General features: G+C 38.7%; 1 protein-coding gene across 1 annotated transcript; it reads left to right on the forward strand.

Moving 5' to 3' along the window:
* Positions 1–714: 714 nt before the first annotated feature.
* Positions 715–16540, forward strand: gnpat2 (glyceronephosphate O-acyltransferase 2). The gene is made up of 16 exons (XM_051960575.1): positions 715–850; positions 3106–3300; positions 3374–3550; positions 5441–5570; positions 5652–5779; positions 7827–7902; positions 8288–8439; positions 9451–9581; positions 10693–10934; positions 12499–12756; positions 13036–13115; positions 13343–13483; positions 14757–14856; positions 14940–15033; positions 15150–15211; positions 15316–16540. Exons 1-16 carry the CDS (start codon positions 839–841, stop codon positions 15366–15368), a joined length of 2031 nt encoding a protein of 676 aa, XP_051816535.1. The 5' UTR covers positions 715–838; the 3' UTR covers positions 15369–16540.
* The last annotated feature ends 4859 nt before the right edge of the window (positions 16541–21399 follow it).

The raw sequence follows: 21399 nt of genomic DNA on the forward strand, positions 1-21399 counted from the left end.
CGCAATGAGTTTTATTTTCACGCCTCAAAGGATTATTTGGAGCTAAAACTCACATTTATACGTTTGATTTTCCAACAGAGCGACACCAAATGAGTGTAAATAAAAGTATTAGAAAATCTTGCAGAAAACTGTAAATTTATTGCCGTTTATTGTTTTAATATTGCAGCTGCTGAAGCTGATTTATATCTGCTAGTTGTAGATTTACTCTCAGCCATTAATAAATCTGAATTTAAAGTATTAAACCTGAATTTATTATTCTCTGTATTATTGCAGTAAATTTGCTCAGTACCCTGTAAAAAAGAGAAAACCTGGCACCAAGCATGCCAGAAAATGATAGATAAATAAATAAATAGTAAACTGTAAAATAATAAGAATTACTGTTATTATTCTAATTATTATAAATTAAGGCATTAAAATGAACATGACTAATTTTTTTTTTCTAGTGTAACTAAAGCAGTCAGATAAATGATAGTTTATATAAACTTGATCAGATGATTTCTGACACTCAGATTATTATTTTTGGAGTTTTCTGACATTTTATGTTCAAATTTGTAAATTAGACATGACGTCATTAATGATGCACACATTTCCGTCAGTATTTTTTTTTTGTTCCTCCAGACTGAGCGGAGCATGCCGGGTTTTCTGGGTTCTAAAGGTTCTATGGGTTCTAAAGGTTCTGTGTTTGGTTCTGTCAGCCGTGCACGAGCCTTCTGTTCCCGAGGTTACTGCAGGTCACGCAGCTGCGCGTTCACGCTGCTGGAGGAGTTTCCAGAACGCGCAGCGTCGATTGGTCGCTTCAGAGCGGAAACGTGGAGAAAGAAGAACACCTGCAGGAGAAATGAGCGGCTCGGTAGGACACCTGTCTGTTGTTAGCTTGTCTTTCGGTCTTTCTGTCTGTCTCTGTGTCTTCTCGAAGGCATTTTTTCTTCCGTTTAAAGCCTCTAACTTCTCCCTCAACTTGTTTTCCTGCAGCTCTCCTTCCTGCAGCTGAGTCTCTTTAATCCTCAGACTTTAACCTCCTGAAAACATTTTCTGCTCAGCAAGCTGCAGGAATTAGACCCAAACCTCCATAAACTTCATGTTTTAACACGCTTAATTTGGGTTAAGTGACTTTTCTATGCAATAAAATCACGTTTAAAGACCCATAAAACACGTAAAGATGGAAGTTTATGAGTCTGATTGGAAATAAAAATGAAACTAAAGTAGTTTTAAATCAACATTTGCTTTTATTTCACTTTCCAAACACATTGACATGAAAGTTTGGGCTTTGGAACGCTTCATTTTCTGCATTCTGGAGAATTTTTCTGCACAAACGTCTAAACTTCAGCAGCTCAGAAACATTTCTGCTCATGTACTGATGCTGTTAGATGTACTGCAGAAAAAAGACAAGAGCACATCATTTGTTCATGTTTTTATGCAGGTTTTCTAAATATTTTGGGGCTCCTGGCTCCTTCTGTCCTCCTGAAATCTGCACATATGAGCATCAAACGTCATTTAGTCAAAGTTTAGGAGCTCAAAAGGTTCTTTGGGAAAACTGAAGATCTTTGGCCAAACAACTTAAAACTGATCCAGAACAAGATCAAAATTGGCCAAAATGACCAAAAAATGAATGAAAGTGGGTTAAAAATCACCCAAAAATTACAGAAAATTGTCAAAAAAAGACAAAAAAATGAGTGAAAATGGATAAGAATTCACTCAAAACTAAAAAATAAACTGTCCCAAATAACTAAACATGTTATGAAATTGGCTTAAAATTGGACGAGACTTGATCTTCTCTTTGACAGTTTTCCTCTGTCTTTATTCACTGAGTCCAGAATCTTGATGTGATCTTTAATCAAACTCTTTGGTTGGAGTTCCGTGTTAACGAGGCGACCAGGGTGGGCTTTTTTCACCTCAGAACATCTCCAACGTTACACCGATTCTGTCATTTAAGGATGCTGAGGTCCTAATTCATGCCTTTGGTTCGTCACGTTTGGATTACTGTAATGTCCTTTTATCAGGTTTGCCAAAGCAGAAGGTCCAGAAGCAGCAGCTCTAGTAGATATGAACGTCTCACTGCGGTGGCTTCCTGTTCAGGTCAGAGCAGACTCTAAGGTGCTGCTGTAAATGGAACCTGTACCGTCCAGTCCGGTGAACCCGTACGTCCCTACTGGTGTTTTGTTCCCAGAGCCCGTAGAAAGGTCCGTAGAAAGACGGAACGGACTTTTTCCTCCAGACATCGTGGAACAGTCTAGCTGTTGAAATCAGTCTGGAATCTTCCATTGATGGATTTTTAAAAGGCTGCAGACCCACTGGTTTCCTGCTACGTCTGACTCTTAAATAGTCTGTTCTACTGATGTCCTTTTTATTGTTTTGTTTTTGTCTGTTTATGCTCTTTTTGTTGTTTTTATCTGTGACTGAAAGTGTGCTGGATCTTGTGTTTTATCTTGTTCTGGATCAGTTTCAAGTTGTTTGGCCAAAGATAAACTTTGACTAAATGACATTTGACATTCATAGGAGGAAGGAAGGAGATAGGAGCCCCAAAGTATTCAGTAAACCTGCATGCAAACATGACAAAATGGTCTGAGAACCCTCTGTATTTATAGATGAAGGGTCTTTTTTCTTCAACCCATCAAACACAATCTATGATGTTTGTTCTGGATGTTCAGAAATCTGCTAAAATCCATAAAAGTCACCAGGGTGCACTAAACTTGATGTTTGATGTTCCTAAGTCTCCAAAACATTCACTAAAAGCCGCATTAACTTTGATTTCCTTTCTGCAGACGTACTGAAGTCGACTTTTTACACATTTCTGTTAAAGGTGTCAAATAATCCAGTTTATCTGTTTAATGTCTCAAACTTAATAAAGAGTTTTTCTTTCTTCTGTTAAAGGTGTCAGATAGTCAGATTAACCGTCGTATAAAACGTACAGATCTCGTTTTCTCTACATTAATGAACTCAGGAGGTTTTCTTGTTTCTTCTGCTGCAGAAAATTCAGCAGAATGTCACAAATGTCATGTTTGATTTTCCCACATAACCTCTAGTCCTCCTTCTAACATTTTCTCTCCCTGACTTTTCTCGCCTTACGTCTGCTAAAACTTAATTAGTTTTTATTTCCGGGTCCAGTTCAGGGATCCGGCCGTCCTGCGGTCCGATGACGAGGACCTGGTGGACGTTCTGGAGGAGCGTCGCCATGGCAGCGACCTCGGCTTCACCTTCAGGACCTTCAGCCCTCCGTCCCGCCCGGCGCCGTCCGTCTCCTCCTCTGATCTCCGCCGCTCCGTCCTCGACTCGCTCTTCCTCCGACACGTCGCCAAGGAGGTGAGTCTGCCCGGCAACCGGCAGCCAATGAGCCGCGGCCGCGTCCTCAGCCCTGTCCCTCCTCCGCCCGCAGGTCGCCGTGGAGACGGGGTCGCCGCTGGAGACGGTGATGGGCGACGCTGGGAGAATCCTGGAGGAGATGTCCCAGAACCTGCAGCTGGGATTCATCAGACTGATGGCCTTCACCCTCACCAAAGTGTTCAAGAAGCTCTTCAGGAGCATCTTCATCAACCTGGACGGACTCAACACGGTCAGCACCCATCAATAAATCATCTATACGTATCAATCAGTCATCAGTAATCATCTATACGTATCAATCAGTCATCAATAAATCATCTATACGTATCAATCAGTCATCAATAAATCATCTATACGTATCAATCAGTCATCAATAAATCCTTATACGTATCAATCAGTCATCAGTAATCATCTATACGTATCAATCAGTCATCAATAAATCATCTATACGTATCAATCAGTCATCAATAAATCATCTATACGTATCAATCAGTCATCAATAAATCATCTATACGTATCAATCAGTCATCAATAAATCATCTATACGTATCAATCATCAATAAATCATCTATACGTATCAATCAGTCATCAATAAATCATCTATACGTATCAATCAGTCATCAATAAATCATCTATACGTATCAATCAGTCATCAGTACTGATCAGTCCGGCTGTCTGAGGCGACTTTTCGTGAATCTTTACGATCCGACCGTCAAACTTTAACTCATCTGAACTTTCTTCCAGTTTTCCTGCAGCTCAAAGTTTGACTGATAATAAAACTGAACAAACTGCAGATAAGAAAAGATTAAAAAGACAAACTCATAAAAGAAATAAAGCAATAAAAAAAACAGGCCAAAGTTTAGACGAATGAGATGAAATGTTTTTAAAAAAAAAAAAAGATTAAGAAGAGAAAATGTTCAATTGACGAAATGTTAAAATATTCTAAATAAAGTAGATGAAATAGATTAAATAGTAAAACTAGATAAAATAAAATAAGCTGACTATAAAGCCAAAATTAAATTTTTAAAAAGGTAAAAATGTTCGAATAAAAAGATGCAAATTAATCAAATAATAAAAAATAGATAAAAAAGAATAAAAAGACAAAATGTTAAAATAAAATAAGTGTCAAATAAAATCAAATAAAAAAGTAGATAATATAGATTATAAGGGCAAAATATTAAAATGGAATAAAATCTGAGAAAATTCTAAAGAAAAAGACAAAATAATAAAATACAGCAAAAAATTTAGAATCAAGATAAAAACCAATTAAAAGACAAAAATGTAAATAATAAAAACAATCAAAATAACAAGAAGTCAGTCTAGAAAAAATATGAAAATAAATTGAAAATATTAAAATAAAATAATAAAAATTAGATAAAACTGATTAAAAAGATAAAAAAAAATTCTAATTAAAAGATACAACTGATTAAAAACAAATTAATCAAATAATAAAATACTAATCCAACACTTTGAAAGATTCAGGATAAAAAAGATTAAAAAGACACAATACTGAAATTAAAATATAAAATGGCAAAGTGTTTAAAAAAATAAGAAAAAATATATCCAATAAATGAAAAAGGTCAAATTATAATAAAATAAGAGAAAATTAAATAAAGCTGAGGAAAAAGACAAAAATAAAAAATATAGCAAAATGATAGACTCAAAAAACAAAAAGATAAGAAGTCAGTTTAAACAAAACAGATTAAAAATGTCAAAATGCTCAAATAAAATAATAAAAACTAGATAAATGGTAAAATAAAGCTACATAAGTTAATAATAATATATTAAATGCTAAAAAAATCTTAAAGACAAAATATTGAAATAAATCATCATCATGTCTGTCATTTCTTCTTCCTGACTTTATTATTGTTCCTGTTATTTTCTATTTTTAATTAAACTATTATTTAGATCATAAAGTCTGTTTTTTTATTATTATCTTGCGTAATTTTAGGACTTGAATCTTTATTTTCTGCCTGTTAAAGAACTAAACAGTTCCTTTTTCTGATTTATTTTAAATATTGACCATTCCATCTGCAGCAGGCCGTCCAGGAGAACCTCCTGTATGTTAACGAACTAAAACAGATCATTTTTCTGATTTATTTTTACATATTTATCCTTCCAGCTGCAGCAGGCCGTCCAGGAGAACCCGGTGGTTCTGATGCCCAACCATCGCAGCTACGTGGACTTCCTGATCGTCTCCTACGTCCTGTTCGCCTTCGACCTGCCGGTGCCCGTCATCGCTGCAGGAATCCGCAAGTATCTACCAGATCTGATCATCCGTTATCCATCGATTATCGGCTCCAGACTCTGACTGTCCCTTTGTCTCCCTGAAGCTCTGGCAGGAATGAAGATCGTCGGAGAGATTCTGAGACGTTCTGGAGCTTTTTTCATCCGACGATCCATCGGTTCTGATAAACTCTACTGGGGAGTTCTGTCCGAGTACGTCAGGACCATCATCAGGGTGAGAGATGGATGGATAGAATAAATGGATGGATGGAATAAATGGATGGATAGAATAAATGGATGGATGGAATAAATGCATGGATGGAATAAATAGATGGATGGAATAAATGCATGGATGGAATAAATGGATGGATGGAGAGAATAAATAGATGGATGGAGAGAATAAATAGATGGATGGAGAGAATAAATAGATGGATGGAATAAATGGATGGATGGATAGAATAAATAGATGGATGGAGAGAATAAATGGATGGATGGAATAAATGGATGGATGGAGAGAATAAATAGATGGATGGAGAGAATAAATAGATGGATGGAATAAATGGATGGATGGAATAAATGGATGGATGGAATAAATAGATGGATGGAGAGAATAAATAGATGGATAGAATAAATGGATGGATGGAGAGAATAAATAGATGGATGGAGAGAATAAATAGATGGATGGAGAGAATAAATAGATGGATAGAATAAATGGATGGATGGAGAGAATAAATAGATGGATGGAGAGAATAAATAGATGGATGGAGAGAATAAATAGATGGATGGAATAAATGGATGGATGGAGAGAATAAATGGATGGATGGAGAGAATAAATAGATGGATGGAGAGAATAAATAGATGGATGGAATAAATGGATGGATGGAATAAATGGATGGATGGAATAAATGGATGGATGGAGAGAATAAATAGATGGATGGAATAAATGGATGGATGGAGAGAATAAATGGATGGATGGAGAGAATAAATAGATGGATAGAATAAATAGATGGATGGAGAGAATAAATAGATGGATGGAATAAATGGATGGATGGAGAGAATAAATGGATGGATGGAGAGAATAAATAGATGGATAGAATAAATAGATGGATGGAGAGAATAAATGGATGGATGGAGAGAATAAATAGATGGATAGAATAAATAGATGGATGGAGAGAATAAATGGATGGATGGAGAGAATAAATAGATGGATGGAATAAATGGATGGATGGAATAAATAGATGGATAGAATAAATAGATGGATGGAGAGAATAAATAGATGGATGGAGAGAATAAATAGATGGATGGAATAAATGGATGGATGGAGAGAATAAATAGATGGATGGAATAAATAGATGGATGGAGAGAATAAATAGATGGATAGAATAAATAGATGGATGGAGAGAATAAATAGATGGATGGAGAGAATAAATAGATGGATGGAATAAATAGATGGATGGAGAGAATAAATAGATGGATGGAGAGAATAAATAGATGGATAGAATAAATGGATGGATGGATAGAATAAATAGATGGATGGAGAGAATAAATAGATGGATGGAATAAATAGATGGATGGATAGAATAAATAGATGGATGGAGAGAATAAATAGATGGATGGAATAAATGGATGGATGGATGATAGATTGATAGATTGATAGATAGCAATACAAAACTGCTAAAAAAATAATCAAAATTAAAATAATAGAATGATAAAATAGCTTTAAAAGATAAAATCTTAACATAGTAAAAAGATTAAAAAGAAAAATATTAAAATTAAATAAAATAATACAATATATTAAAAGATAAAAAATTAAAATAATTTAAAAAATAACAGATAAATCAAATAATTACAATTTAATGAAATATTAAAATGTTAAAATAGATTTTAAAAACAACATAAAATAAAATCATGAGATGATCAAACATATTAAAAAGAACATATTAAAATAATATAAAATAATAAAATGATCAAATATGTTAAATAGACAAAATGATAAAATAATAAAACTGATTAAAAACTATATAATTAAATAAAATAATAAAATGTTGAAACAGATGAAAAAGAAAATAGTTAAAATTAAATTATAAAAATAAAATGTTAAAATAATAAAAACTAAATAATTGAAATTAAATTAGAAAATACAATTTAATTTTTAAAAATAACATTTTTAAAAACTAGAATTAAAAATTAAATACAACAATAAAATGATCAAAGTACTTTATAAAAAACAAAATAATTAAAATAATGTCTATAATAATAATAATTTCTGATGTTTTCTGCAGAAAGAATTTGCTCCGTTTGAGTTTTACGTCGAAGGTTTTAGGAGCCGAACGCTGAAATCTCTGACGCCGAAGCTGGGTGAGAGGATTTAAATAAACCTGATTATTTACAGAGATTTGCTGCCATTTTCAGAGTTTTTAAAATGTTTTTAACAGTTTTTTGACATTTTTGATGCCAGATGTTTCTTTTCTTTTCTGGAGTTTTCCTCCAACCTCTGGAGTTCAGACAGAAACACTAAAATAATTCACTACATTGTTATTTATTTACTTTGGCATCAAAATGCTGCTGGATGTGACTCTGTGACTGTTTTTAAGCTGCTCTTCTGCAAAATACTCAGAAATTGAGGAACATTTGGGCTGTTTTTGTAAAATAAGACTTTCTCCCTCCTGAGAGCCTCCATGAGCTGATGTTTAACAGATTACACGTTTAAACGTGGACATTAAGGAGTGCTTTGTGTCTGCAGGGATGATGCACATGGTCCTGGAGCCGTTCTTTAAAGGAGAAGTGTTCGATGTCACGCTGGTTCCCATCAGCATCAGTTACGACCGAGTCCTGGAGGAATCTCTGCTGGCCCACGAGCTGCTGGGCGTCCCCAAGCCCCGAGAGAGCACCGCGGTGCGTTCAGGGACCCGGGAGCCCTCAGGACCTTCACGTTTAGTCCTGCCAGATGTTTCTATTCCTGCAGGGTTCAGATTTAGTCCTTCCAGATGTTCTTATAGATGTTTCCTCCTTCCAGATGTTCTTTAAGATGTTTTGCTCCTTCCAGATGTTTATCCAGATGTTTTTACTTCTTCAGGATTCAGATTTAGTCCTTCCAGATGTTCAGACAGATCTTTCCTCCTCCCAGACTTTCTTACAGATGTGTTTCCTCCTTCCAGATGTTCTACCAGATGTTTTGCTCCTTCCAGATGTTCTTACAGATGTGTTTCCTCCTTCCAGATGTTCTACCAGATGTTTTGCTCCTTCCAGATGTTCTTACAGATGTGTTTCCTCCTTCCAGATGTTCAGACAGATCTTTCCTCCTTCCAGATTTTCTTTCAGATGTTTCCTCCTTCCAGATGTTCAGACAGATTTTTCCTCCTTCCAGATGTTCTTCCAGATGTTTTGCTCCTTCCAGACGTTCTTCCAGATGTGTTTCCTCCTTCCAGATGTTCTTTCAGATGTTTTGCTCCTTCCAGATGTTCTTTTAGATCTTTTGCTCCTTCCAGACGTTCGTCCAGATGTTCTTACAGATGTTTTGCTCCTTCCAGATGTTCTACCAGATGTGTTTCCTCCTTCCAGATGTTCTTCCAGATGTGTTTCCTCCTTCCAGATGTTCTTTCAGATGTTTTGCTCCTTCCAGATGTTCTTACAGATGTTTCCTCCTTCCAGATGTTCTTACAGATCTTTTGCTCCTTCCAGATGTTCTTACAGATGTTTCCTCCTCCAGATGTTCTTCCAGATCTTTTGCTCCTTCCAGATGTTCTTACAGATGTTTCCTCCTCCAGATGTTCTTCCAGATGTTTTGTTCCTTCCAGATGTTCTACCAGATGTGTTTCCTCCTTCCAGATGTTCTTCCAGATGTTTTGCTTCTTCCAGATGTTTTGTTCCTTCCAGATGTTCTTACAGATGTGTTTTCTCCTCCAGGGTCTACTAAAAGCCTCCAGAATCCTCCAGGAGGACTTTGGTTCGATGTTTGTGATCTTCGGTCGTCCTCTGTCCGTCCGGTCTCTGTGTGAAGGAAGAATCGACCGCTGCCGCTTCAACCTGAGACCCAGGTAGAAATAAAACGGTTTAATGAAGGAAACGACAAAATAAAATCTGTTCTGGACGACCACAGACCAGTTTTTAGTCCTTTTAGGACGTTTATAAGCCTTTTAGAGCAGATTCTTATTCATTTAGGACACATTTTCAGTCATTTTGGTCGACTACTGAGACATTATGAACAAATATGAAGTCATTTTGAACATATTTCTGTCCTTTTGTGCAACTTTTGAATCATTCTGGACTAGCTATGTGTCTTTTTGACATTTTTTAAGTAATTTTTGACCAGTTTTGTATCATTCTGGACAAATTAAAGGATTTTGGACACATTTTGATTCATTTTGGGCAACTGATGATGCAGTTGAATCATATTTTGAGTCATTTACAACATAGTTATTTGCCATCTTCTACAATGGATAAATCGTCTGGAGCAGCTTTGAGTCATTTGGACATTTATTTACTGATTTTCCACAAATTTCGAGTCTTTTTGGACATTTTTTGTCATTTGGAACATCTGTTTTGTCATTTTGTGCAGTCTTTTGAATCATTCTGGACATTCTTTTGACATTTCTTCTGGGATTTTTGACTAGTTTTGAATTATTCTGGACAAATTAACAAATATTAGGTCATTTATTGTATTTTCTTTTCGTCATTTTGTGCAAATTTTAATCGACTGCACAAGTTTGGAGACATTTTGCACATTTATTTAGTGATTGCGGAACAAAATCTGACTCATGTGGGACCATGTCTGAACAAATTAAATCATTTTGAACACAGTTTTTGTCATTTTGGGTATTTCTGAATCATTCCAGACAAGTTTGGATTTATTTTGGACATTTTTTGAGTAATTTTGGAGTCAGAGTGATAAATAACTTCTTTTATGCAAATTAAATGTCCACAGTTTTGTGTTTTAGTAATTTTGGACAGATTTGGAGTCATTTTGGTCAAATTTTAAGTAATTTTAGGCATATGTTTGTAATTCTGTGCCTGTTTTGAATCATTCTAGACAGGTTTGGAGTCATTCTGTGTTTGTATTTTTGGTTCCTGGGTCTAAAATCCTCTTCCTGTCGTCGTAAACCTCCACAATAAAAGCCTGTAACCTCCTCCATGGCGTTTCCTCTCCAGACATCTTCCCCAGCAGCCGTCTGCAGACGTCCAGTCCTGTGTGAGCTGGTTGGCCCACCTGGTGGTCCGGCTCCAGGAGGAGGGTTCTGTCATCGGTCCCTGGTCCCTGATGTGCTGCCAGCTGCTGCAGAACCCGGTCCACGTCCTGACGGGGGACGGTCTGGACTGGCAGCAGCTCAGCGATGGAACCGTGTGGACCAGGAGGCTGGCGGTGGACTGTGGAGCTCGACTCAGCTGCTCTGGTGGGTCCCACAGCTCAGAACAATGATAATTGTTTTTTAAAGTAGAAAGCGAAGCAGCAGCAGGATTTAGATTATCAAGGAAGTTAAAGAGTCTGTTTTCCTTCAGATTGTTCTAAAGCTGTATTTTTGTTTCTGTAAACTGGAATATGAGACTTTTTGGATCAAACTGAAGTTATTTAAAAACACTGTTTTCATCATTTTGTGCTCATTTTACATCGTGTTACACTTCTTGATTCATTTTGTAGTTTATTAAATCATTCTGGGCATTTTTTAAACAATCGTGGACACGTTTTTCTTTTTCCATTTTTGACCTTGACATTGTTTTTTGATGTTGTTAAAATACCTCCCGTTATTCAGAACAAATTGTGAATCATTCTTAGTCACTTGTAACATTTCTTATGTCATTCTAAACATGCTTTTAGTCATTTTGGACATATTTTCAGTAATTTTGGGCAGTTCTTGAATCATTCTGGACATGTTTTGAGCCTTTTGAAATAGTTTTTGTCATTTTAAACCTTTTCTTAAAGATATAATTTAGACAACTTTTACTTCATTCTTAACTTTGGAGTCATTTTGGACGAGCTTTGAGTCATTTTAGATCATTTTTCAGTCATTTTTGACATTTCTTTAAGGTGTTTGATCATTTTCTTGTCAATTTGGGCAAAATTTTATTCATTTTGGACAATTTTTGAGTCATTTATGACATTTCTTGAGTCATTTTGGACATATTTTAAGTCACTTTTTACATTACCTCAATCATTCTGGCATGTTTTAAGCCGTTTGAAATAGTTTTTGTCATTTGTGACGTATTTTGAAAGGTTTTAGACAGTTGTTAAACCAGTTTTGAGTCACTTTGGACATTTTTGCAGTAATTCTGGACTCAAGAAATGTCAGAGTGACTATATTTTAATTCATTTTTTGACATTTCTTGAATCATTCTGGACATTTTAGTCAATTTGAACTTTGATTTTTAATATACTTTGGACAACTAATAATTCTTCTGAACACGTCTTGAGTCATTTTGGACAAAAGCTGTTTAAGTTTGGACATTTTTTTTTGTCATTTTAGAGAAGCTTTATGTCATTTTGCACAATTTTGATGTAATTTTTTGCTAAAAACAACCCATGAAGAGGTTGTGCTGTGACAGTTCTTGCAAATGGAACATGCACAAAAGTTCTGCCCTAAAACAATGGAAAACAGATTTTAGATGTGGAGTGTATATGGTATGAGAAAAATAATGTGCTTTTGAGCATTAAAGCTGGAAAAAGTGTTTTATTAGACCACATGAGTAGAAATATAAACCTCTTTCTGTGTACCTTCATTTCCCCTCCAGTAGGTGGCGTCTGCTGCAGGTGGAGTTAATTCAGAGCAGAGTAAATACAGAGCAGTGCTGGCCTCTGTGACCTGCTCTGAGATCAGACAGATTAGATGAATGTGAGTTGGCACCAGCGTTCAGATTCACTTAGAGGCTGTTGCTCAGATTATGTCTTAAAGTCGTTTATCCTCAGACGACCCCGACGACCAGGAACCCTCACCGAACCTCAAACCAACCGTTTCTCTGCAGGAAGCGTGTCCGATGCAGACGTCATGGCATCGGCCGCCGCCCTCCATCGCTCCGTCATACAGCGCAGAGGGGGGCGTGTCTACCTGCTGCAGGAGGAGGAGCCACAGAGGAGGCGTCCAGTCGGCTCGGAGGAGGGCGTGATGCGTACGGCGGTGGCGGTGCTGATGCTGGCGTCCTACAGGAACCAGGCTCTGCACGTCTTTGTACGTCCGGCGATGCTGGCCGTGGCTTTGAACGTCACACGGAGCCGACGGAGAGGTGAGTCGATGTCGCAGCAGAACAAACCCGTCCTCACCCGTCTTTACCCGTCCTCACCCGTCCTCCCCTGTCCTCACCCATCCTCACCCGTCCTCCCCTGTCCTCACTGGTCTTTACCCATCCTCACCCGTCCTCACCCGTCCTCACCGGTCTTTACCCATCCTTACCCGTCCTCATCTGTCCTCACCCGTCCTCATCTGTCCTCACCCATCCTCACCCATCCTCATCTGTCCTCACCCATCCTCACCCATCCTCACCCACGCTCTCATCCGTCCACAGAACAGCTGCTCGGGTTCTTCTGCTTCCTGCAGGACGTCTTCTCCCACGAGTTCATCTTCGTCCCCGGCAGGTTGACTCAGGTAACCGACTCACCCGGAGAGTCTCAGCAGCTCAGGACAAACATGAAGATTATATCAGAGCTGACAGACTGCAGACCAAGTTAAGAACCACGATGTAAATCTGGACAAAGTTCCCCTCAGACCTCCTCAGAGGATTCCTTGTTGACCTTCTAATGTTGTCCTATCATCCATCCAGTCATGTTTTTATGGATTTTATATGAAACAAAGTCCATATTTCTGTTCTTCAGGACTTTGAGGAGGCCTGTTTCTATCTGAAGAAATGTGGAGCCATAAACATCGATGATCAGGATGTGACGGTTCCAGATTCAGGACTGGAGGTTTTATCTTTCCTTCAGAAGCTGCTGCAGCCGTTCATAGACTCCTATCAGGTACTGTAACCTCCCTGTCTCACTGGGACTGTTTTCTGTTTATGGAAACATCGGATTTGAACATTTGAATATTTCTTTGGACTAGTTTAGGTTTGATTTTGGTCCTGGTTTTAGACCATTTTAGGACTGGTTTCAGATCGTCTTTGGTGGATCTTTTTTTAACCCCAAGAACACCAAACCTACCATCAAGCATGGAGGTGGCAGTATCATGCTCTGTGCAACTGGAGCTTTACACAAAGTAAATGGAATAATGAAGAAAGAGGATCACCTCCATGTTCTTCAGGAGAACTTAAAACCATCAGCAGAAGGTTGATCTTGGACACAGTTGGATATTTCAACCAAACAATGAGTCCAAACACACATCAGACGTGGTAAAGAAATGGTTCCATCAGGCTAGAATGAAGTCCCTGAAACAAAAAGAGGAGACTCCAAGGCACTCTCTGAAAGATATTAAGATTTAAAAAGCCTTTATTTAAATGGCATGGTCATATAGACCTATATATATAGACATATATATATAGACCTTGTCTTCTGTAGGCTGGAATGAAGGTTCTGGAATGAAGGTTCTAGAATGAAGGTTCTAGACTGGTCTCCCCAAAGTCCTGACTTAAACCCATCAAGAACCTGAAGAACCAAGTCAGAAAGACCACACATGTAGTTGAATTCTGTCCAGAGGAGTCAAAGATAAACCAGAAGACTGAAACCAGAGGAACCGAACTGAGGCGAAAATGGACAAATTGAACCAAATATTAACATTTTTGTTTGATTAGGAAGATTTTATTATATTTCCCGGAAACCTTTAATGAAACTTTGAAACTATTAGTGACTAAAATTCATGTGTTTCAATGATTCCATCATAAAACATGAAGAATTCTAGGAGACATTGGACACCAAAGACTGATAAACATGGACTATCAGAGTGGATGGAAACTAGTTCCTCTGGTTAAAGTGAAGCCTGAAGATGTTCAGCATGAAGCTGTTTTCAAGCAGCTTCGACTCGCTGTGACCTACGGAACCTCTAAATCTCACTAATTAATATGTTTGTTTGCTCTGAACTCAAACTATTTCTTGGCTCAGATTAGTCCCCTGAAGACCTTCGACTGATCCAGGCTAAGAAACAAACACCTGACGTCACCTGAGAGGAATTAAGAGCTTCCTTTTTTCCATCTCAACTTCTTATGACTTTTATTCTAGATTTTTCCCTGTTGAAGCTTTAGTTTGTGAAACTGGAAGAAGCTGTTTGGACTTTTCATAAGGGCGTTTGTATTTTCAGGTCGTGTTCAGGTTTCTTTGTGAAGACGGACCTCAGGTGTTCTCAGAGAAGCAGCTTCTACCTGCACTGCGACAGTTTGCCACAAATCTCATCATCTCAGGTAAAATAAAAAAAGTTAGAAACCATCTCCACGTCTTAAACTCTGCAGAAAACCTCCATAAGCTGAGTTTTTTTCCATCTCAGGTGAGCTTCACACCTACGAAGCCTTGTCCTCAGACACCCAGAAGAACGTCCTGTCAGCTCTGAGGAGGCTTCAGGCCGTCACCAAGCTGAGGGCGTGAGTAATGAGATCAGCTTCACAGACCTGTTTGGTTTTAAGCTCATTTTCTGAGGTGGTTGAGAAGCCGTTTGATGCCAAACGACTCATGAGGAGATTCTGTTGTTTAATCACAGGTCTGAGCAGAATGAGTACAGAGTGAACCGAGAAGCTGTGAGAAGAACCGCAGACATGCTCGGTAAGACGACATGGCTCTAGAAAGATGAGGAAGCTTTTATTTACAGTTTGAGACACCGAGAGACATCGAGCTGACGTTTCTTTTTCCGTCCTCGTTTTCTGTAGCCGGGAAAATCCCTCCCCAGATGCTCCAGACGACACCTGACGCCAGACTTTAGTCCGACTTGGACCAGATCCATCTTCAGTCCTGTTTTCGCCCGACTTCATCCTGGTCTTCAGTCCAACCTGCACTGCGAGCCTTGAGATTAAATGCCTCTTCCAACGTCACTGTTTACTTCTCTGACCCAATTTAAATAGGAAATTTAACTAAATCTGCTGAGTCAAAAATACAGCAACATACAACAACTTGAACTATCAGTTTTGAGGATGTAGAAAGTTGCGTTCATCAAATTTTCTTAGTGGCACGATCTAGCAGTCGACTGCAGCTGCTGATTCCTGTGAGCCAATTTGAATAGAACCCATTAGATCCATTCATTGGACTCAAACACAAACATGACAGATGTGGCCCAGATCCATCTTCAGCCCTATTTTTGTCTGACTTTACCATCGTCTTTGAGATGAAACACCTCTCCTTGGATGTCCAGTTTTAAGCTACCCAACCCAAATCCCAATGTGGCGACCCAAAGCAACAGTATTGGTTTGTTTTGTCACAAAACAATCATGTGTTTTGGTTCTTTCATAGATTAAAAGTCTTCTGGGTCAAAAATACACATATAGCAACTTAAATTATTAGTTTTGAGGATGTAGAAAGTTGAGTTCATTAAATTTTCTTAGGCTGTTTAAATAGTCTTAGTGGCATGACCTCGCAGTTGACTACAGCTGCTGACTCCTTTGAGTCAAATTAAATAAGAAATTTAAATCTGATGGGTCCTGCCATTAAGAAAATTTGATGAACGCAACTTTCTACTTCCTGAAAACTGATCATTCAAGTTGCTGCCCTGTTTTTGCCAGACTTCACCCTCATCTTCGGTCCAACCTGCACTCTGAGCCTTCAGACAAAACACCTCTTCCTGGACGTTTAGTTTTAAGCTCACTGAGCCTGAAATGATGCTAAAAACCCAATGTTGTGACTCAGAGGGACAGTATTGGTTCTGTTTTGCAGTATTCAGATTAAATCAAGAATCTGTGGATGAAAGCACGTAGCTATAACATGATTTCAACTGGTTTAGCATGTTCTCGTAGCCTTAATATCAATGCTGACCGAGTGAATGAACACAAATGCACTTTCTAATAACTGTGATTGTAAATTTAGACAGCAAATAATGAATTCTGACTCTTGATTGTATGTAAATTAATGTAGCAGCAATAAAAATAAAAAAGCACCATAAGATGTCAAGTTTCATTTTTCAAGACATTTATTTTTAATTTTGTTACATGTAAGTAAATGCAAAACAAATGTAAGGAAATGCACCATTAGATATAGTTTCAGTGGTTTTCTGTGTTTTTACCCATCGACAGTAAGTGAAACCCAGAGTTCAGACTTCATCTGCTGCAGCAGGAACCTCAGAAGAAGAAGAAGAAGGCCTCTGACAGAAACAACAGCAGTGAGTACAGCACCACGCAAAATAATTAAATGTCAAATAATTCCAGATTTAACCACATCTCAGTAACTGCATCATTTCTAAGTACAACAGTAGAGTTTTTCCTCTAATACTCAAAACACACTTTAGAAGGAATAGATTGGAAATTCAGACCCCAAAGTAGAAACTCAAAGCTGCAAAAGTCCACCTGAGACTTCCAGTTAGTCTAACTGCATGAACATGGTTCTAAACTGATCTGAGGACAGCAGAACTTTCTCAGTTGTGGACCTATGGACTCCATCTAAGTCTGCATCATGGCTCCACGTGGAAAAGAAGTCAATGGAGGAATTGGAAAGTTCACAAAGCGTTTCTACACAACAAAGTGAACACGAGAATGTCCAAGATGACTAAAAATGTGTCCAAAAACACTTAAAGTTGATCAAAGTTGTCGAACACTAGTTAAAAATATCAAGAATGACGCAAAATTGATCCAAAGCAACCCAGAATTTACCAGAAGGGACTAAAAATTTGCCTCAAGTTACTAAAATTTGTCCAAAGTTGCTAAAAATCATCCAAAATGAAGCAAAAATTGTTCCACATCAGTCTATCTGCATGAACATGGTTCTAAAATGAGCAACAGAACTTCAGTTGTGGACCTATGGACTGGGTCTGTCTGTCTGCATCTGTCAAGAACTGAACAGAGGAAGAGAAACATCTGACTGAGAGACTCAACAAAGATGGAAAAGAATCCAAGAAGATCAACTAAAAACCAGTGAAGCAGAGAGTCGGCAGGAATCAGGAGGTCTAGAAGGAGTCATAGTTCCACTAATCAGGAGGTCTAGAAGGAGTCATAGTTCCACTAATCAGGAGGTCTAGAAGGAGTCATAGTTCCACTAATCAGGAGGTCTAGAAGGAGTCATAGTTCCACTAATCAGGAGGTCTAGAAGGAGTCATAGTTCCACTAATCAGGAGGTCTAGAAGGAGTCATAGTTCCACTAATCAGGAGGTCTAGAAGGAGTCATAGTTCCACTAATCAGGAGGTCTAGAAGGAGTCATAGTTCCACTAATCAGGAGGTCTAGAAGGAGTCATAGTTCCACTAATCAGGAGGTCTAGAAGGAGTCATAGTACCACTAATCAGGAGGTCTAGAAGGAGTCATAGTTCCACTAATCAGGAGGTCTAGAAGGAGTCATAGTTCCACTAATCAGAGCTCCTAAATGACTCCACAGACAGTGAACTACTTTCTCCATCCAGCTGTAAAAACAGACATCAGCTGCTTCAGACTTGGTTCAGGGGTTCTCCATGGAAACCAGAGTTAGTGTGAAGCTCAGACAGTGTGAAGGAACATTCAGAACATCAACCTCTATGGACAGAGGACCAGAACTAAACCTGGCTGCTGCTCACAACTAAACTTCCAGATGAAAGTTTGCTGAAGAACATGAGAAGAAGCCTGATGGATGCTGGAGAACATTCTTTGGTCAGATGGAGATAAATGAGTTCAGATGGAGTCCAGCAAGCTGGAAGAAGAGGAACATTCCAGCAGGAGAACATCCAAAGAACCACAAGAGGTTCTACACCTGACCCAACATCTGTCTGAGAACTCCTCAAAGCTTGTCCAAAATGAGTTAAAATTGTCCAAAATAACTCCAACATGGTGGAAATGACCAAATTTGACCAAAGCGCCTTACAAGCTGTCCATAAGAAGCCAAGAAATGTTCAGAATGACTGAATGTTTGTAGAAAATGACCAAAAATTCATCCAACATTCCTCGAAATGCATTAAAATGACGTCTAATCTGTCATAAGTCACTCAAAATTCAAGATGAGCTTAAAAAATCTTCAAATTAACTTGAAATTTGTCAAAAAAAATGATCCAAAACTAGTCCACAGCAAACTATGAAATGTCATAAAATTACTCATTATTGGTCAAAAATAGGCAAGAAAAAATGTCCAAATACGACCTGAATAGAAAAAACCTTTGGGATTTCCAGAAACAGTTAGAGCAACAGGACCCTAAAGAACCAGAACTTCTGGACTGACTGAGTTTATTCCCTCAGATAAAGGTGGACATTTAGAAACCCAAAGATTAGAACCTCAGTAATGGCTTTTGTTGCTTAAGTTTCTACTTTGGAGCCTGAATTTGTCATATATTGAATCTAAACTGTTGCTTTTTGATTTGACATCAGAGGAAATAATCTACTGTTGCACTTAGAAGTAATCTGATTACTGTAACGTGATGCAGTCCAGAATCATTTGACATGTGATTGTTTTGTACAGGTGTGTGCCCACCTGCGCTGCGCCCTGCAGGGCCAGATGACCGGGATTATCTGTAGACCGGCGGCACGTCCACCTTGATGCGCAGCGCGCTGACCGGGTCCTGGCAAAACACCGAGATGTACTCCAGGACCTTGGAGTTCATCTTCTTCTCGCCCTCCTTGGCTCGGTGCCGCTCCTTGTCCCAGCGCTCCTTCTCCCCGTTCATCTGGGAGAACAGGTTCACCTGGATGGTGCGCAGCGTGGCCGCCAGCACGTAGAAGCCGCCCTGCAGCATGTGGCAGAAGGCGGCGCCCACGCTCAGGGCCGCGCCCATCAGGTTGGGCACCGTCTCCAGCACCACGCACATGCCCTCCAGGAGGTGTAGCGTGCCCTTCCTGGCCAGCGGCGGGCCTTGCTGGACGTAGCCGTGCTGGGGGGGCGCCTGCTGGGCATGGGTCACCAGGTAGCGGCAGCAGTCGGCGAAGTGCGCGGCGGCGCGGCGCAGCGGGAGCAGCGCCAGGTACAGGTGACAAGCGGCTTTGGTGAGCGCGTGGAAGAGCAGCCGCAGCTCGAGCACGGCGTTGCCTGGAGATAAGAGGGTAACGCGGTCAGCTGGAGGCTAATTAAACTCTGTGGCTAATGTCAGCAACCATTACAAACAGAGTCTGGATTAAAGTCTGTGGCTCTCCGGCCGTGCGGGCGCACGCAAAGCGCAACTTTACGCACCGAATCACCAACAGATCCAGGCTGAAAATCTGCTGTCTACCGCACTTTCACATTAATCATGATGTCTCATAACAAAAAAACATAAATACTATTAAAGTGAAGTCACTGGAACTTTCTCTGGAGCTGTTTTACCGGATAAAACCTTGAAGTGATCTTTGAAAATTGTGCGTAAATGTTGATTTTTAGCCAAACTGACAGAAAAAATCCACCAAATGTGACTTTCCTCAGAGAAATAACCTCGAAACATAAACTTCAGCATGTTGGACTGATCCACAGGCAGTATTTATTCCTCAGGCTGTGAGTTTCTGAAGCAGGAACTGCTCCTGAAACGCCTCCAAATCTCCAAACCGCCGTTTTTTTTGTTCCTTCTTACCGTCTATGAAGCAGAAGATCCACAGCAGGGCGATGCTGGCTGCCAGAGACGTCCACCAGTCCATGAGCCTCTCTGTCCCCGTGGCACCGAGCAGAAAGACCGCAGAGAGCAGAGCAGCTGCCTTTACGAGGATAAATCCCAAACATTAAGCATCTCGGCAGGTGTCGAGCTGTTTGCAGCAGCGGAGCCTGAAAAGTCAACAGAGCATTAAAGCTGCAGCTCTTTAACCTACTGCTCCGAGGAGGCAGATGATGTGACCTCCCTCCACCCCGATCCCTGGACATTCTCACCCTGTTACCGGAATTAATGTAAACACACATTTTGAAGGACTTCCTTCCTGTAAATCCGTGAAATCATTTTTGTTTTTGGTTTCTGTTCCAAATTGGGATAAAAATCTAGACCTCAGATGATTTCACATAAGAAATAAATCCAATAATATTAAATAAAGGTTCATCTGATTTGTTCAGTGTGGTGAAAATATCTGATTTAATTCTGGACTCACATGACATGAGCCAAAACTGATGAATTTTCACGAAAAAATGTTAATACAAAATAGAAGAAGCAATAAACTCCAATAAAAGAGGAGAGAATCTTATTTTAGACCAGAATACTAAACACTTATGCTTCATTTTTAAATAGAAAATAGAGGAAATAAGACAGTTTTCATCGTCTGTCCAGTGTAGTGATAATATCTAAAAACGTTAACATTCTTCAAAATACGGTGTGCTTATTTTTCCATTGTGGTGAAAAAATTAAACATGGACTTGGTGTTGCGAAATAAAACCTGCTGACTGATTTATATTGTTTTTAAATGGTAGAAAATACAAGAAGCTGTGATTATATTCTCAATAAATCATAAATATATATTGTAAAAAATAATAAAAATAAATTAAATAAAAATCCATCAGGAAAAAAATCAAGTAGGGGAGACCGGGGCTTGTTGTCACACTTTTTACACTCATATATATATCTTGGAATCAAAACATCACATGTAAAAAAAATATGTACCAGATGAAAGACCAAAGTCTCAGGTATATATTTTGTATTCATGTCATTTTCATATCTTGTGTCAGTGCAGAGTTATAAGCAATCTAATGGAGATAGTCACCATGTGACAAGTTGCCCCACCAATGGGTAAGTTGTCACACTATGTGGGGTAAGATGTCACACTGGATTTTGCAACCAATAAAATAAGGACAAAATTATTGCTGTTGTTATTTTTTAATTGAAAGTGAATAAATGACAATATTTCACTTTTATTACTAATGAAATAACATGAAACATGAAATAACGTGAAATATTATGCAACATGCATT

This window comes from Acanthochromis polyacanthus, chromosome 16 (assembly GCF_021347895.1).
Source record: "Acanthochromis polyacanthus isolate Apoly-LR-REF ecotype Palm Island chromosome 16, KAUST_Apoly_ChrSc, whole genome shotgun sequence".
In the NCBI taxonomy this organism is placed as follows: Eukaryota; Metazoa; Chordata; class Actinopteri; family Pomacentridae; genus Acanthochromis; species Acanthochromis polyacanthus.

What these genes read in the sequence shown, in the direction of transcription:
- gnpat2 (XM_051960575.1), top strand. An exon ending in TCCGACACGTCGCCAAGGAG is followed by an intron (nt 3,301 to 3,373) that starts GTGAGTCTGCCC and finishes CTCCGCCCGCAG; the next exon opens with GTCGCCGTGGAGACGGGGTC. An exon ending in TCCCCGGCAGGTTGACTCAG is followed by an intron (nt 13,116 to 13,342) that starts GTAACCGACTCA and finishes TCTGTTCTTCAG; the next exon opens with GACTTTGAGGAGGCCTGTTT.